The sequence below is a fragment of the Bacillus rossius genome, chromosome 16 (assembly GCF_032445375.1).
Source record: "Bacillus rossius redtenbacheri isolate Brsri chromosome 16, Brsri_v3, whole genome shotgun sequence".
In the NCBI taxonomy this organism is placed as follows: Eukaryota; Metazoa; Arthropoda; class Insecta; order Phasmatodea; family Bacillidae; genus Bacillus; species Bacillus rossius.
In genome coordinates, this window is record NC_086343.1 from 5,292,215 (window position 1) to 5,311,537 (window position 19,323).

The window sequence follows — 19,323 nt, forward strand, 5'->3', positions numbered from 1 at the left end:
CAAAAAACCATCTTTTCTGGCTTTAATTAGTTGCTGAAAATATCCTCAATAAACTTTTATTTCAAATGAGTCTGAATTTTGTACAATTTAAAAAAGTAACGTCGCAAAAGAACACTGAAAAGCAACTGGATGTGATAATATCTCCTTAAAATCACTTGCATAATAAAATTTAAATAAAATAAATAGTAAACCCGAAGAGCATTAAAAAATTTATTATCTTTGAAAATGTACATCATTTTGTCACAATAAAATGAGAAGACCAACCAAAATTTATTAAGAGGTTAATTAAACTTATAAATGAAAAAAATTATAAATTACAGTACATACAAACAGCAAAATAAAACGAAAATCTTTCAAGCATAGTAATTAAGATTGGCTTTCTTCTTCGCTTGTACTTCCAGAATGGCATCCATGAAATCTTCATGGGTGACGGATGTAGCACTTCGCCGCAATGCTATCATACCCTGGAACCAAGGTCAGTAACAGAGTTAGGGATACGAAGGGGGAAAGAAAAACTTAGTACAGATGTTTTTTTTTTTTGTCCAAAAATAATTTTCTAAAAATTTTGCATTATGAATATTTTTTTCTAAGTACAAAGTTTTCTAGATATGATGTGAAATTAATACATTTTTGGAAGGTATTAAATAGGTACTATTATTCAGTAGTTATGGAAACATCTGACATTGTCAGTTCTCATAGTTTCAAAGTTACACCTTTGAATATATATACTGTATAGAAGTCGCTAGCCCAGGTTAAAATTTCTAATACGGTTTTGAGGTAGTTGGTTAATTCACCGCCGCAATCGCCACCATCTCTAGGGGCATCGACTTGTGGTGGTCCCTGGCGGACAAGTGTCGAACTCTTCAAACACTCCTTCCCCCTCTCGCTGAACGACCTTGAGCTGTAGTGAATGATGGAAGAGGGGTGCGCTCTAACGTGTAAATAACAACTAAGACGATACAGGGCGTTACGGCAGCGCACTGCAGCGGTGAAGTTCCCAAGCTGCTCATCATACGCTTTTGAAAAACGTAGAGTAAATCCTATCCACTCGCGACTTCTATACAGTATATATATTCAAAGGTTACACTGTACTTGGTTTGATGACAATCACTTTGCAAATAGAGTGAATAACTTCATATTCATACCATTTGAAAGGTTATTTTATTTTAACAGTGTTATGGGATGGAGATAGGTATTAAAACATGAAATGTAATAAAGAACGAATTCATGTCAATTCTATTATATAAAGAAAATGCTGGGACTGCAAAATAATTCAGGCTGTCCCAATACCTCCAATTTATTTAACAACTACCTGATACCTGATAGGAAAACATTACAATAAGAGAATAAATAATTGAAACATAAATTTTTATAAATCTGTTTGCAAATGTCATGTTTTTATTACTAGTACTCGTTTAAATTCAAAGCAAACTTATAAAAACACTGTGCTTCACTTATTTGCTACGGAAAGTTCTTCATGTTTGTTTACTCATAATTAACCAGTTCAAGCTGAATACATATATTTTTTATATCTACCCTCAAAAATGCAAATAGCTAAAATCTTTCTAATAATAATGTTATGAGGAGTAAAAATGGCTAAAATATGTATTTTCAGAATAGTTTTTAGATATGAAACGCCCGCTAAAGATTCTTGAAAGAACTCCAAGGCCTTGCATTTACACCTTTATCTTTGTTTCTCATACATCTAATGTTACGGTCGCTGCTCATACGCACGACGAGAAGACTTGCACATAGAGGAGACACCGCGCTAGAAGCACCAGCGATCCCGCCCCGCCGACACACACACACGCCCTGACGAGGCGGCCGGTACTCACGGCTTCCACGCACACGGCCTTGCACTGGGCGCCGTTGAAGTCGTCCGTGGAGCGCGACAGCTCCTCGAAGTTCACGTCGGGGTTGACGTTCATCTTGCGCGAGTGTATCTGCATGATGCGGGCCCTCGCCTCTTCGTTCGGATGCGGGAACTCTATCTTCCGGTCGAGCCGGCCGGAACGCAGCAACGCTGGGTCCAGAATGTCCACCCGGTTCGTTGCCGCAATCACCTGCCCAAACGGTACAGAAAACACATGATTACTACAAAATCTGATTTATAACAATTTCCAGTTATACAGGATTTTTTTTGTTTCCTACACTAGTGGTAACCATCTTACAATAAAATTACCCCAGATAGATAAAATTAAAATGTTTTATTAGGTGATTTCAGCAATTAATGTAACTTCTGTTCTCTTGATGGTTAAAATAAATAGTATTTTACAAGGTGCGATTTTTTTTTTGGGTGGGTAACACTCATACGCTGTTGTAGCCTTTTTCGCTCCTAACGCCGGATGATCGACAGTCTACTGTACATAACCCAATGTCTAATGAGTAGGGACACCTGTATTTCGCGAAAACATTTCGGGTCAAGGTATTTCACAAAATACTGTAGCTTTTCTCCTGTGGTTATTGGCTGAGGTCGGTGAGAGGTGTTGTCCCGCTCTTGACGGGGCCAATGAGAATGTGGTCACCGTACTGATGCACCCTCACAATTTGCCATGACTCTTAGAAAAAGCTACAGTGTTTTGTGAAATACCTTGACATGAAATGAAATCGCGGAATACAGGTGTCCCTACTGATGAGCCCCGATCGCGGGGGGGGGCAGGGCACCTTGATGTCGGCCGTGGAGCTGAAGCCGTCCAGCTGGTTGAGCAGCTCCAGCATGGTGCGCTGCACCTCGCGGTCCCCGGCCTTCTCCGAGTCGAAGCGCTTGGTGCCGATGGCGTCCAGCTCGTCGATGAAGATGATGGCGGGGGCCTTTTCCTTGGCCAGGGCGAAGGCGTCGCGCACCAGCTTCGCCCCGTCGCCGATGAACATCTGCACCAGCTGCGGCCCGGCCAGCTTCAGGAAGGTGGACTTGGTCTGTGCCGCGCAGGCCCGCGCCAGCAGTGTCTTGCCTGTGAGGGGCAGACCACGACGTCGTCCCACGGTCCTATCCCCCTTTTCCTTAAAGAGACTTCCGTGTTGGAAAACCGCTCGTCCGAAAGCTTGGCGTTGTAACTGGGACCGATGGTGTGTCCAAGGAAAGGAGTTTAAGAAATAAACTGCACCACCAGACTGCACTGCGGAATGGCCTTAGATCATTCAGGTTCCCCCCAGAGAGACTGGTGGGTCATATCAACCCGCCCAGGATATGGAAAGGAAGGGAACTACTGTTGGGGGCACTTAAAGCTCCGCATTGGACAAGGAGCTGGCACACGAGGTTCTACTCCCCCTTTTCTTCAAAGAGACTTCCGTGTTGCTGCTGTTTCTTGACTGTTACCGGCCATACCGGCCACGCGTCACAATGGCTCAGTCTGGTTAATGAAAAGATTTCCACGTTATTTTTTTTTAATTTTTACCAACTGTACCGACCATGGGTCACAATGGTTCAGTCAGGTTAATGAAAAGATTTCCACGTTATTTTTTTTAGTTTTCACCAGCTGTACCGGCCACGCGTTACAATGGTTCGGTCTGGTCAATGAAAAGATTTCCATGTTATTTTTTTTTAATTTTCACCAGCTGTACCGGCCACGCGTTACAATGGTTCAGTCTGGTTAAATGCAAAAAGAATGAAAAGAGAAAGCACACGATATTTTTTTGTAATTTGTCCGAAGTAAACTCTTTATGTCTCTCTATCCATGTCCCTCTATAAATCTCACTATATACATATAAAAAAAAAACGAGACTTAAGTGGATAATGGATTGAAATTTCAAAATGAAATTTTTTTTCGAAAGTTACAAATCTTATTCAAATATTGCACCCTTATTTCTAATACCAAAACAATGCTACTTTAATAGGATTTGTGACTTTTTGTTTAATGTATGATTATTTTTATTCTTATTGTTTGCACTTAATTTTTCCTTTGCATCTTAATTTTTTACACAGGCTGATAAGTGTTTGATACCGATTTAGTACACCATTGTAATGAACGATAACTAGGGAAGTTTTTAAAAGCATCTGAACTTCCTCATCACAATTAGTTCTTATTTTAAATTAAGTTAAAAATGATCTTTTAGCCCATTTGTTTCCATTTTTGTAACTTTTATGAGTTCAGGAACAATTCTTTAGTCGTTCTTTACATCCAACACTGCCTTGCATGGACGAAGGATGCATCAGGGAGAGGGACCAAACGTGAATAAAAAGATCAAATATAAAACATACAAAAAAAATTAGGGTTGAGAAGACAAATTTCTGTAAAACTTAAAGAAATATATTAAAAAAATTACAACGAAAAAAAAAAAAAAAAAATATTTGAATCCCTAGGGGCATTTTGCTCAATGCGTATTTTCTAAAATAGTTCCACCATCAAGCCAGTTCAGTCTGCCCGACCCTCTACAAACTAGCCCATCGTGCACGCACCAGTTCCCGGAGGTCCGTACAGCAGGACCCCTTTGGGGGGCTGGATCCCCAGATTCTCGAACCTCTCCTTGTGCGTCATGGGCAAGACGACTGCCTCGATCAACTGCAACACAACCGACGCCCATCAACAACACCCACGGTAACACTGCAACGAATGAATCAAACGATAATGTTCGCGGGCTTTCACGGCCATTGTCTGAAGTAGCTTGGCTTCTGGGTTGTAGCCGTGTCCTTGGCGAATAATTCACCGATTATTCGCCAAGGACACGGCTACAACCCAGAAGCCAAGCTACTTCAAATGAATCAAATGCTTCGCACAGAATCCAATTAATTTAAAATACTTGGCAATGTTAAAAATAAAATATGCTGACTTTATTTTTGAAATATAACGTGTAAAACTAACAGCATGGAGTGAGGAAATGTGGTATGCGATTCAGCACTAAAAAAGAGTAAAACGATGTTCAATACAAGAAACATAAACAGAGTAAGGAGATGCAATGAATTGGATGGTGTTGAGTTGAAACAAGTAGAAACCTTCAAGTATCTAGCAAAGGTATTGGAGGAAGAAAGAAAAAACAAGGAGGAAATAAATTGTAACGGGAGGACAAGAAGGTACATTTTAAAGGTGTGAAAGAGATTTGGTATGGAAGACAGAGGTGCCAATAAAATGTACACAGGTGTCGTACAATACCTACTGCACTGTGCCCGTAGTCAACTATAGCGCAGATAAGAGATGTGCTGGGAAGATCAGAGCAATAGGATGAGTGTGTTGGCAGTTAACGAGGCGAGACAGGATCAGGATTATGGAAAAATGTATGTATTTGAAATTATAGAGCTCTTTTTGATATTATCTTTGAAAGATTTGTGCAACGGGAGTGCATAACTGGATGTAAGTTTCTGGACATACGCCATTTTCGTTCTCCTAGTACATTTTTCTTTGTTTTTCTTTGTTTGTTGACCTTATTCCTGTTACGGAATATTTTGTGGTGTTTGTATCCTTGTTGACAACAGCAATTTTTTTTGCTTAATTTTGTGTTTATTTTTGTCTTTTTTTTGGGTATTTTTATTTATTACTTTATTTTTTTAGTTTTTCTTCAACAGAAAAAAGTTCTTAGCAATGGCGTATGTCCAAAAACTTCAAATCAAGCTCTTTTTTAATTGACTTTTTAAAGAGGGGGACATTTTAACTTGCTGACACATGCCACGGGCTGGAAGCAATAATCGATGATGATAAAACTGTTTCTGAAAGATAGTTTTGGAAACCGGCAGTGGCAGCTGGTCTAGCAGGGGAGCGTGATGGACGGAAACTGGCTCGCCTCACCTCCTGTATCTGCTTGTCGAGGCCGCCGATGTCCGAGTACTGCTCCGTGGGGCGCTCGTCCACCTCCATGGCCTTGACGCGGGCGTCGTACTCCGCCGGGAGCGTTTCCAGGATCAGGTACGAGTCCTTGTTGACCCCCACCAGGTCGCCCGGCTTCAGCTTCTCCGCGTCGACCAGCCCGATCACCGGCAGGAAGTACGTCTGCCCGGCACACCGTGCGTTCGCGAACAGGCGCCGTCCAGGGGAACACAGTTTATATCCCACAACCTTTTTGGTCTATCCATTAAGTTCGTGCCTCCCATTTCAGGTCATGATTTTATATTTACATTGATCACTGAAAAACTTATAGACTTTTTTTTAAATTGTATAACTTTCACGAAAAAAAATGAAACTTTTTAGGTTTAACTGCAATGCCACCGGCTACTTCCATGATATTTGTTTTGCATTTTTATCACAAAAACTCATTTGATGTTTCTTGGCTGTCAAAATCGTAACAAATTTGAGATTTTCAAAATGCCGGGTAAAATTATCAAACCATTTCTTTAAGTAGCCAGTGGCATGGTAGTTAAACCTAAAAAAGTTTCATTTTTTCAATAAATTAAATTCTCCTTATTTGTACAACCCAAAAACGTTGAAAATGTAACTTTTGCAGCTAATTATGCAAAAAGTATGCGTTGTATATATTTTTCATTTTGTGAAAGTTAAACAATTGAAAAAGTCTACAAGTTTATCTGTAATTACTGTGACGTCGTCCGGGCCTGCGGCCCCTTTGAGCCCGATATGACACCGCCCAACCACCGTTTCAGTTCAAACCTCCCGCTCGTGCGTGCGTGTGTGTGTTTCCAGCCCGGCAAGAGGGCGCCTAGCTGCAGTGCGCCGCACCCCTAATTTGCTACGTTTTAATATTATTTGTAAACCCTTTTTTGTTTTTATTCATCTTTTCCCCAGTGTTGTGCAATTTACTTGTGTTTTCTTTAATTTAAATATGTTACTTGAAATAACCACAGACGTTGCCCGGGCGGACCCGAACAGGCACGGACTTGGACGAGGGTAGGAATGTTTTTATATAAATTATCATTAATTAAGTAGATATTAACAAACTTTAAACTGTCAGTAATTTTTATATATTTTTTAATGTTGATCTGTAATTTGCTTAACTTTCGCCGGGGCACGGAATCGTAGGATATAGTAACGGTAATTGTGTTGGAGCGAAGGGCGCCATGTTGCCACCTGCGAGCGATGAGCTCAGCCCAGTCCATCTTCATCACTGACCGAGAGCAGACGCGCCAGCACCCCGGGGACCTCAACCATTGTTCATCACTGACCAAGTAATTTCTGTATCGTTAATTCTTTCTAAATCGCTTTCGTTCGTCATCCTCGGGGCAGCTCTCGGTCAGCGGGCTGTTTAATTAATTAATTGTCTCAGTCGAGTTTTCAGCAATCGTGTAATAAGTAAACTTTGCAGCATGGCCACGTGTGTGGACCATGCCCTCACCTAAACCGATTCGTGCCTCAGGCTTTTTAACCGTGTAATGTGTAACGTGTAACGGGCGTGTAGAGAGACGTGTTAGTGAAATTAAATCTGGAGAATAAATATAAAGTGAGTACTTATTTAATCACGTGGTGAGTGAGTCTAGGAGTGTGGCGTGCCCGACGCCTAGAGCGGGCCAGGTCTGGGTAGCTAGGATAGAAAGGGCTGGTAACTCGTCCCCACTTGGGCTACGTCACGCCCTGAGTGAGAGACTCCGCCGGGTCCACGTGCCCTTCCACGTGGTGGCGCCCATAGTTAACATCTCGAAATCACCGGCAATGCGCGATCAGCCCTCAAATGGCGCCCAACGTGGGGCGAGTTACATCTTCCGCGAAAACCAGACCTGTACGAGCGTGTGAGATAGGCGGTTGTTACGCGGAGCGCGCGGAACTAAAGTTCGCGCTGGAACTATTGTTCGCGCGGAGCGCATAGCGGGACTCTGGCGCGCCGGCCACGTGATCAGCCAAGCGCACGCTTCCAGGAATCCGCGCACAAACAACGGACTCCGAGCGCAGTAAGTAACACAGTGCTGATGTGTTCGTGAGGACGGTTCGCGTGTAGAGTACCACGTGCGTAGACATGCATCCGTATCCGGACGAGTGTATCGGGTGTTATTTCCCCTGCCCGAGTTGGGACTTATATGGCAGGACCGCCGCCGGATATGAGTGTGGCTACTGCACGGAGTACCGCGTACACGGCGTGACGAAGTGTGGAGCTAGGTCGTGTCCTGGAGATAGTAGCGAGGGATTCCGCTGCCAGGAATGTACCGGCCTGTGGCATCGTGGCTGTATCGGCGAACGTGAATGGACCATGCTGCGCAAGTTTTTTGCCTTTACGTGCACACGATGTACCGCCTGCCCAGTCACCCAGGCGCAGTACGAGGCAGAGACGCCGGAAGATTCTCCACGACACGCCTCGACGCTTCCCGAAACGCCGACGCCGCTCACGCCGACACCACTCACGCCGGAAAAGACGCCGCTCACGCCGAAGCCAACCACGCCGAAAAAGATTCTGCTCGACTCGCCGACGCCGCCCGTGCCAAGGACGCCGCCCGTTGCCGGAACGTCACCGCAGCACCAAGCCGACTCCTCACGCACGACGCCGACACCAGCACCACGAAGGTACGTCCTGACGTCACCCGCACCGCCACGTGTTACGTTACCGACGCCTACCGCTCTGACAAAGACGCCCGTCGTCCTGACGCCCGTCGTCCCGACGCCGACGCCCGTCGTCACGACGCCGACGCCCGCCGTGCCGACGCTCATCGACTTGACGGCTCCCGACACAAGTCCGATTCCGCCGCCGTCTGCCACACTGCGTTTGGTCGACCCGACGCCACTTATCCCGACTCCGACAATTCCGCTACCGCCACCTCCTGTCCTGGAGCCGCCAACCCCGGCACCTCTCGTCGACCTGACGTCTCCCGACGCTGGTCCTAGCGCATCCTCGCCAGCAAGACCTCGTTTCGCCGACCTGACGCCACTCATCCCGACTATGATGACGCTTGACTCGCCGAAGCCAACCGAGCGACGCACGACGACGACCGTCCCGCCGCAGTCTGCGACGCCGTCCAGCACCCGCCTCGTGTCGGAGACACCTCCCGACGCCGGAATGACCTCGCCACCGCACCGAACCGCCGTCCCGACGCCACCAAGGTCATTTCCGGCGAAACCCGCCTCGTCTCCGCCACACGACTCGCCACGGACGCCACCAGACTCGACGCCGACGCTTCGTGTCACCATGTCGCCACCACCTGGCTTCGACGTCATCATGCCGTCGTCACCGCCACCAGAGTGCGCAGTCGCAAACAGGACGCTTTGCGACACGATGTCCAGGGCCCTGACGCCGAGACGCCTGAGCGCCGCCCCGCCGCCTGGGTTCGCTCCTCTGTGCCCACCCGGATTTGCCCCGCTGTGCCCGCCTGGCTTCGAAGCACAGCCGGTTGTACCTGCCCGAGTGAGACAGACGCGCGCGACGCCGACGCTGACGCCGCCTACATGCCCACCTGACGCGACGCCAGGAACGACCGAGACGCCACGACGCCCGATTCCGACGCCGATCGCCGCAGTACCGGAACACCGGTCAAGTGCCCTGCCGCCCGAGACGCCACCAAAATGTCGCAAGTTGGCAACATTGGGACGCCGCACCGTGAAGAGTCGCCTGAGCTCCCTGCGTCCGCCTGTCGCGATGCAGGTCGACGCCACGACGCCTGGACGCCCGACCGTCCCACCACCGAACGTGACCATCACCCGGACTTCGACACCTGTCACCCGTCTGTCACGACGGGCAGCGAAGCGCCCGCCTGTCAGCAAGGCTGAGCCGGGCCGTGCCGAGCGCCGCCCGCGCTTGCTGCCCGCCTGCCACGAGCCGCCTGACCTTGGTCGCCGCCGCCCCTGCCGGCCGGCGCCCTGGCCACCACCGCGCTGTCGCACGCAGCAGCCGCAGCAGCCGCAGCAGCCGCCGCAGCCACAGCTGACGCAGATTTGGGGCTCGGGACAACTGGTGGGTCTCCACCCACAAGGTTAGTCAGCCAGCGCCCATTCTGTCCGTGTGTATCGTCCCCCATAGTGTAAATATTGTTCAACTGTCATTTTGAAAACATTGCTCGTCCGTCCGTCATGTCAACATTGCCACCTGCCCGCAAAAACGTAAACATCAACATTGCCACGTGGGAGTGCGCGACGTAAACAGTACAGGCAACGCCCCCCATCCATCTGTCAAACGGCGCTGTCATATCGGCCTACTTTCGGAGGGGGCAATTGACGTCGTCCGGGCCTGCGGCCCCTTTGAGCCCGATATGACACCGCCCAACCACCGTTTCAGTTCAAACCTCCCGCTCGTGCGTGCGTGTGTGTGTTTCCAGCCCGGCAAGAGGGCGCCTAGCTGCAGTGCGCCGCACCCCTAATTTGCTACGTTTTAATATTATTTGTAAACCCTTTTTTGTTTTTATTCATCTTTTCCCCAGTGTTGTGCAATTTACTTGTGTTTTCTTTAATTTAAATATGTTACTTGAAATAACCACAGACGTTGCCCGGGCGGACCCGAACAGGCACGGACTTGGACGAGGGTAGGAATGTTTTTATATAAATTATCATTAATTAAGTAGATATTAACAAACTTTAAACTGTCAGTAATTTTTATATATTTTTTAATGTTGATCTGTAATTTGCTTAACTTTCGCCGGGGCACGGAATCGTAGGATATAGTAACGGTAATTGTGTTGGAGCGAAGGGCGCCATGTTGCCACCTGCGAGCGATGAGCTCAGCCCAGTCCATCTTCATCACTGACCGAGAGCAGACGCGCCAGCACCCCGGGGACCTCAACCATTGTTCATCACTGACCAAGTAATTTCTGTATCGTTAATTCTTTCTAAATCGCTTTCGTTCGTCATCCTCGGGGCAGCTCTCGGTCAGCGGGCTGTTTAATTAATTAATTGTCTCAGTCGAGTTTTCAGCAATCGTGTAATAAGTAAACTTTGCAGCATGGCCACGTGTGTGGACCATGCCCTCACCTAAACCGATTCGTGCCTCAGGCTTTTTAACCGTGTAATGTGTAACGTGTAACGGGCGTGTAGAGAGACGTGTTAGTGAAATTAAATCTGGAGAATAAATATAAAGTGAGTACTTATTTAATCACGTGGTGAGTGAGTCTAGGAGTGTGGCGTGCCCGACGCCTAGAGCGGGCCAGGTCTGGGTAGCTAGGATAGAAAGGGCTGGTAACTCGTCCCCACTTGGGCTACGTCACGCCCTGAGTGAGAGACTCCGCCGGGTCCACGTGCCCTTCCACGTGGTGGCGCCCATAGTTAACATCTCGAAATCACCGGCAATGCGCGATCAGCCCTCAACTGTAAATATAAAATCATGACCTGAAATGGGAGGTACCCCCTTTACCCACCTTATTTCGTGTATCATTCGTAACGACAATTCAGGCATCGGTTTCTCTCGTTACCATATCAAACTCTGTTTGGCGGAGTTTGTCTAGCAAGTTTTTTTTTAGTTTCTGCAAGCTACCTGAGTTTATTGACTTCATACTCATAACTTCATCAATGATCCCAGGAATTTCACTAGCAGTTTTAGCTGCTTCACACAGAGGCAGCCAGGTTCGATGACTGCAGAAGGATGTAGATAAATTAGTAAGAATTTTAATAAGAATAATAATATGCCATCTGTTACTTTCTTTTTACCTGATGGGAGTAAGAAAAGCTATGAAGCCACCGATTATACGATTAATGAAGATCAAGGCGTAAAATTTGCTGCCTCTTTTGCATCAGGTTGAACTGTCGAATACAGGCAAGAGTTGATCAAGAAAAAGAAAGAAGATTCAGATGACAATAATTTAGATAATAAAAGTGAAACAACAGATCATAGATAAAATAAAGAAATTTAGTGATTTTAATTTTAACGGAAGCTTAATTTTTATGTCTGGACACACACACTTCTCTAAAATACCAAAGGGCGTACTGGGACATTGCTTTAGCAATAATTTGTTAGTTCTTTAAATTTTGCAATCAGGGTTAGCTGATATTTAAACCACTGAGGTTTGAACCATGGTTAATTCAAGTGAATTATATATATTTTAAAATAGAATATCTTAATAAATTTTAATGAAAGGTTTAATTCTACTCTAATAACAATAGCTTGTTCATTACTTTTTCTTGTGATATACGTGAAAAAATAATTATATACAAATAGATATCATTTAAATTATCTGATTAAGTTGTAAATTATACCCAGCTAAATACTCTAATATTAATTTTAACTAGTAAATTGTAGTCAAAAGTATATATAAAAAAAAGAGGAAAACAATTTATCATAAAAAAAAAATTCCTATTTTGTGGGAAATCCCTGACCGTACTGTAAATCCCCTTTCTGTGGTGAAGTCCCAGTCAGATGTGCAGATTTGCTGGAATTCAGTTCTTTGATGTTATAACTTATAACGGGCTGTTGTATGGCTTTCATTTGAACATGCTGAGGAGGAAGGGAAAAAAAAAAAAAACTAATGTAATTAAAAAAATTGGTTGTCTGTAAAGTCGGTTTACGGATGATAGTTTAACTTAACGTCATAACAAAACATTGATGAAATGATTGCATACTTTTATGAATAAAATTGAATCATTATTATTGAACTATCACTATTTTGTATGGATACAAAGAGGAAGTGAAATGAAATCTACAATTAAATTGATAAATTTACTTTTATTTGCACTCATTAATTCAAATATGTTTATTACTTTAACGAAGAGATTATTTTAACTATATATTTTTTATACATGTTTGCTATTTAACTTCTTCCAATCTGTGTTATTCTGTTAAGGATAGGACGATGATAGGAAAAGTAGGAAACAAATGGGAGTGTTTCAAGTTTAACGTGCCTCGAAAAAGTCAAATCGATGGTTGTTCCAATCGAGCGGAAGAGAGATAGATGCGGCGCAAGCGTACGATGAGCATAACGGGACACTTTTTCGTGCGTGCAGCCGGCGTTCATCGATTTTATTAGACGTTGTCACGTGAAAAAAAAAAAAGTTGTAGGTTTTTTTTTCCCCGACCCCAGTTGCAACTGGCCCACGCCGGCGGGACGAGGCGACGGCCGTTACCTGGCGCGTGGAGGTCTTGATGACGGCGCACTTCCCCTTGCGCTGGGAGTCCAGGTCCACGACCGCCCCGTCCTCCTCGCCCTGGTCTTGTGGGTCCACGTCCAGCAGCTGGGGACAAGCCAACCACTTCACAGTCCCCTGCACTCTCTCTCGGCGCTTCCTTCTCCCACTGGAGCGGTCAGGGGCGAGACGGCGAGACCGCGGACCAACTACGACATTACATGCTTTGAATACATATACACTGTATAGAAGTCGCGAGTGGTAAGGTTTTACTCTACGTTTTTCAGGAGCGCATGATGAGCAGCTTGGGAACTTCACCGCTGCAGGGCGCTGCAGTAACACCCTGTATCGTCTTAGGTTGTTATTTACACGTTAGAGCGCGGCACTGTCGCCCGCTGTCATTCCCACCTACCCATCATTCACTGCAGCTCCAGGTCGTTCAGCGGGAGGGGGAAGGGGTGTTTGAAGAGTTCGACACTTCTCCGCTAGGGACCACCACAAGTCGATGCCCTAGAGATGGTGGCGATTGCGGCGGTGAATTAACCAACTACCTCAAAACCGTATTAGAAATTTTAACCTGGGCTGGCGACTTCTATACAGTATATATATTCAAAGTTACATGGCAGGTGAAACTAACATATAACTGTAACGGAAGTCCCTGGAACACTCTCAAGAATCTACACCAGGAGTTCTGCGCCTAAAAATTTTGCGTGAAAACGTGCATTCTAGCAGTTTTCACGCTTCTAAAAAACATAGTTAAAGAAATGAAATACGCACTCACTCTGTGATCGATTGTCGATGTCGTCACGAGCGCAGATTTATTTTTCCTCAGTGAACAACGAGCTGTGTAGTTGCAGGCTGCCTGCCATGTTGGTCGTTACTTTAGGCACATGTGAGGGAGAGTGGTTGTGTTGAGTGGCGGCTCCAAAAAAAATGAATATATTAATGTAGCGGAGAGAAGATTTTCACGCCTGTGGCCCGGGACGCGGCTAGGAACATTGTTTCGGACGGCTGTGTTAAACTAGAATTCTTACTACCACTGGCGGCAGAGGAGGCGTTGGTTGGGACCTTTCAGTAAACTGGCGGCCACGCAGAGCAGACAATGTCTCTCCGTCGTAGCTACCGTGCATCGTAAGCAATCACACGACTTAACTGATGAAAGTTTTTATTTACTGTGCCTGAGTAATGAACAGAGTTGTTTGTGCAAGTGGAGTTATTTTTTATGCAGTTTTTGTTTTACATTTAGGTACTTGTTTTCGTGGTCGGTAGGATGGCGGCCAATGTGTCTTGTGAATTTTTTCACTGAGAATAATAAAAAAAAACTGTCAAAACCAGTATGAAGGTATGAATTGTCAGAGAGACTTTATTTCAACATTTACTCAAAATTTCTTCTAGTGTTCATGCATCCGAAATTCAGATCATATCACTAGCCGGTGAGGTCTGGATTGTAAAAAGGTCATTCATTTTACTTTCTTTGGCCGTGTCGCGCTCGCATGCTGTTTAAGCCATCAATGGCCATAAATTCAAAATGGGCGTAAATATCTACCCAAGCATATTTTTGATAGACAGGATAAGACGTGCTTCCAAAACCATTTCCTTCACTTTTGTTTAACGAATCTTAGCACTACTTTCTAGGCGCATATATACATACTGTGGCCGGCAGTTATCTTGGCGTTTCTCAGCGCGGGGGTGCGGGGACAGCGGGACCGGAGAAAGAAGAGGGGGTAAGCAGACGACACGCAGCCGAGAGCCGTGTAGTGGCTGTTAGGAAAATATCGCCCTTCAGTGTTTACCCGAAAATGGAAGGCGAAGGTGGCAGCTCGCAGAGGCGCGGTAAAGTGATACATAGCGGAGAGCGGGAAATAATAAAAACTGTGATGCAGTTTTGTGATGAAGAAGCGAAAAATAAATGTCTGCTCGAGCCTTTACAGAGACAGACGGCAAGAGCAGCGAAGTACACGGGTGTGAGTGAACGGTCCATAGTCAGGATTCGTAAAGTCAGCAAAGAACAACCACATGACCCACAGACTATGTCAGGAAAAAACAGATATTTTAAGTATTTAATAAACAATGGAAATATATCTTTACTACATTACTGTTACGTAGTGTATAGTGGAGTAAAATATTTGGGCAGTTAGGGTGTGTGTGAGTTGGGCGGCTATTAACAAGTTAGGTCTTGATAGCCTATTGTGGAGAAATGACGAGTATGAAGCGTTGACGAAATGACAGAACGGGGAAAACGGGAGTACCTAGAGAAAGTAATAAGAATAATAATAATAGTAATTAATTTTAACTTATTTTTTGTTTTTCGTCACCTAATACAATCAATTATCATGGAAAGAGAACTTCATACTTTCATTAAACAAATCATATAATATATATGAGGTTTTGAAGCTTATAATATGCATTCTAAAGTGGAAGTACAATGCAAATTGTATTTACATTTATAATAAAAAATAATCGATTATAGGTGCATTAAAATATAAAGCCACACATACACAAGCATTTTTTAAATGCCATTAACGTTGGTAGTCAGGTGTTTCCTAAACGACTGACATGAAGTTAAAGCAGCCAATATAACATAACAAGCTCCATGAACGTTTTAGGTACGGAAACCGGAGAACGATAAGGGCTAGACTGGCTCCTGTGTCATCAACTGTGAGATAGCTTTCGCGCGGAGAGCTTCAATTGCCCAATGTTTTGGTCGTTTGCTTTTTCTTGTAAGACTTTTGTTTTAATTAACTTTGAGAACACAATGAATTGAGAAGCATAGTTTTAAATTTATTTTACATACTAAGTGACCTAGTTTTCCAAAATAAATCGTGTCTGGTTTTCGCTAGTTACTGAGTTAACATTTCAATAATTAATTTTGGTTAGCATAATAATTAGCAGACACCGTAAGTAATTTTAATGGGACAAAGTAAAACGTTGCAGGTTTAGATAATAGTTTGTTACTTTTCCTGACAGATGAGTACAAATATTCGAGCACAACCACTGCAATTTACACAATGTTACACTTATGTAATACAAGTACAATTCAAAGGATTTCTCACTTTTGATTTGGTAACCCAGCGATCTTAGCCAAAAGGCCTTACCGCCCTGGGGCCCCCACGGACGTGGATACAGACTTACGTAGTGTAGGAAGTCACGCGCCGAATGTATTCCGTTCTGCTAGTACAAACCTGGCGGCAGACCTTGACAATAGGGTATCGCTTCCTCTTCGCCCTCCCCTCCCCACAAACAGGACTAGGGAGCTCAGACGCCAAGATATCTGCCGGGCATATTACTTGAACAGCACAATTCATATTATATACAATGATAGAGGGGAGATGAGAATGGAGTATACCCCCCCCCCCCCCCCCAAAAAAAAAAAAATTAGAATTTTTTTATATCAGTGAAGACAGTATGTTTTTATGTGAGAGGTGACATTGCTACCACTATAGGCCCATAATATCAGTTTTGCTATTTTTAGACTTGGTCCACTTATGGCAGTATACAGATGAATCAGATTATTACAAACATACCTTATCTGAATATAATTACTTCAGAAATGCATTAAAAAGCTTCCAGGATAAAGAAAACATAAAATACTAAATAATTTTCATTAGTAAATAATATAATAACAAATTGAATTTAACAATTAAAATTCCTGCTGAAATCTGCAAAACACAACTTTGCCTAGAGTGGGTAGTCTGTAGAACATCCCAACCTAAACTCCAAAATCTAATATTTGCAAACAAAACAAAAAAATATATCTGTAGTACTATTTTTTTTGTAAAATTTATTCTTGTAATAATAAGAATTCTCTCCATCCTTTTTGCTTATTAAGTGGGAACTTAACATGGGCAAAAATACGAAATAATACCCATTAAGCCTTTAGCTACAATCCATGTTTGAAAATACACAGGAAGCAGTACGTACAAAAGGATCACCAGACATCTCTTACCTATATTTATAACCTTTTGAAATGTCAGGGCAGATTTCTAAAATACTATGAAATATCCTCCTTTTTTTATGGTGAGAGAACAAAAATTTCTGTTCTTTTATTTCCATTCACTATGGATTATTGAACTCTTTGTTCAAATTATGTTATTCAACTGTCTTTTTTTTTAACGTAATTTCTCTCCTTTGGATAACCTAAGATTAAGATTCATAGACATGAAGACAGACAGCCAAATAATCCAAATTCATGCATCTGTACTATTTTTGCTGTTGTAAAAGTTTGATAATTCTCACAACATTAGTATAATATATATATATTTTATTTTTTTCCAGTATTTCACTTTGCACTTAAAAATATTTCTTCTAGGTCTGTTAGTATTTTTGTTGAAAAACACATCAAATATCAATATATAGTGTGATAAAAAAAACGTAGGTACATGGAAACCATTATAAAAAGTTATAGCATAATATATGCCACAGCTATTTAGCACCAAAAAAAAACCTATGGGTAAGTACCTAATGCCAAAATTTATACACTTTTTAATTTGGATGTGCTATAAAAAAAATAACCAGAGCAATACTTAATGTGTTTCACTACAGAACATTTATTAGTTTTAACTTCATGATATGTGAATAAATATGAAAATAATTTTTCTGTAAATGCATGATCCGATAAAGATTTTTTCTAGACTTATGGATCTATGAGTGTAAAAATAATTATGGAAGAAAAAAATTCTCATACTCACTTCTATTACATTGGAAACCAAATACGGAAGCGTCTTGTTGACTTTTATCTTTTCCGTGTTCTCTTTTATCTTCTCATTCTGCGCCTGCAGTTCGTGAGAGATCCTCATGACCTCGCTCTTCATGATCTTTATTTCGTTGTCCAGGAGACGGGTGCGGCTTACGATCTCGTCCGTGGACATGCGGAGCACTTCCTCCCCGAGAGTGTCCTGGGAAAAACATACCTCATTTACCAATCTACTAGCTGCGCCTCGAGGTTCCGCCCGCGGTTCAACAGTTAAACCCTACTGCTTGAATCTGTGCGTGAATGCGCGAGTGACTGGTTTTAATGTAGTAGCGCCTATTTTTTTTTGATACTATTTGCTGTATGTTTAATCACTTTCCTTTTTATGTATGTCTTATGCTTAATTTTTAATTACTTTAAACTAGTTATGGTAGAATCTTTTGTAATAGTAATTATTTGAACATTAAGTTGAAATTTTAATTTGTTCTCTTAATATTTAGTCAACATCTGCTTATATCATGCTTAATTTTTAATATTCCACCAATAAAGACGATAAATAAATAAATGTTTAAATATTTGCACTACACAACATAATCTATTATAACTCACTCAAACTTTCACATTTTTTTAATATTAGCGTGATACCTAATTATTTGAGTACCAGCTCCACAAATAAAATTCCAAAACAGATTTGCATGAAATAAAAAAAATTGTGCCAGTGTGATGGGCTGATGCAGCTATCCAGAGGTTTCCGAAGTTCGCAGCTCGCACACGCAATTTTAGTAGCAGATAAAAATATGTCCATATCATCTTTCATAGACTTGAGCGATGGAGAAATTATAGAATAGTCAAACTACATTTAAAATACTTTTAAATAAAAAATGTGTGGATGGTTGATTAGTTTAGGTTAGCTACATTAAAAATACTGCGAGATTGTGAGAACGATTGGTTCTGTCAGGATAGCTACATCTTAAATTGGTAATTCCTCAACAATCATTAAACATATTTCATAGTATTTTTAACGTAGCTATACTAACCTAACCAACTGCCCACAATGTTTTAAAGTATTTTTAAGGAAGCTGACCTAACAGACTATTCTCATGATTTGGCTTAAGTTCTCCAAAACAAACATAAAAATATGTGCATCAACGCACAAGTATTGTAATGGAAGCTATAAACAGTGATTTCTCACAAACCAGTAGGAAGGAACGTATTTTAGTGTTCAAAAACGTTATTAATTTCCGGAAAACCCACGATGTTAAAATTTTAACCTAGGACTCCTTGCCACCAGATGAAAGCCCAAATGCAATTCAAATAACTCAACTACTTGGAGTACCACAATGCCATTTATACAGTGTTTCGGAAGAAGATATTGTAGAAAAAAAATCATAATTTAGTGTGACTGTGTCCCTGTGCACAGCATTTGTCTAGCTAACATTAAAACTTTAGTTAATTGCATTGGAAATGCTCTCTAACCTATATGACTTAGTGAATGTTAATTTTACTAATGATCTAAATTCCAGATAAAAACTTGTTAAAAATAGCTAAAATTCTCCGGAAAAAGCAATGTTTTTTTTAATTCAAAACCATATTACTTACATCTGTTTCTTCCCAAATTGACTTATCTTCTAATGTCACAGCCGCCATTGTGTACAAATTAAAATTGTGATATTCATTGGTCATAGAGAACACAATACCAAAACAAAAATAAATATTCCAAACTAGAAGAAATAAAGGCTACGTTCGAGTAGAGTGTAATTTCTACAACATGTATAAAATAGTTGTATAAAA

General features: G+C 42.6%; 1 protein-coding gene across 1 annotated transcript; it reads right to left on the reverse strand.

Annotated features, from left to right (window-relative positions):
* Positions 1 to 196: 196 nt before the first annotated feature.
* LOC134540380 (26S proteasome regulatory subunit 6A-B) lies at positions 197 to 19,224 on the reverse strand. The gene is made up of 8 exons (XM_063383067.1): positions 19,132 to 19,224; positions 17,531 to 17,737; positions 12,843 to 12,950; positions 5,718 to 5,918; positions 4,397 to 4,499; positions 2,665 to 2,951; positions 1,836 to 2,063; positions 197 to 464 (listed from the first exon to the last, which is right to left on the reverse strand). Exons 1-8 carry the CDS (start codon positions 19,213 to 19,215, stop codon positions 354 to 356), a joined length of 1,329 nt encoding a protein of 442 aa, XP_063239137.1. The 5' UTR covers positions 19,216 to 19,224; the 3' UTR covers positions 197 to 353.
* Between the last annotated feature and the right edge of the window lie 99 nt (positions 19,225 to 19,323).

Coding starts and splice junctions, on each gene's coding strand:
- LOC134540380 (XM_063383067.1), bottom strand. CDS start 19,215: ATGACCAATGAATATCACAATTTTAATTTGTACACAATGGCGGCTGTG. Junction 12,951..17,530: donor TGGTTTCCAATGTAATAGAA/GTGAGTATGAGA, acceptor GCTTGTCCCCAG/CTGCTGGACGTGGACCCACA. Junction 4,500..5,717: donor TCGACAAGCAGATACAGGAG/GTGAGGCGAGCC, acceptor GTTGTGTTGCAG/TTGATCGAGGCAGTCGTCTT.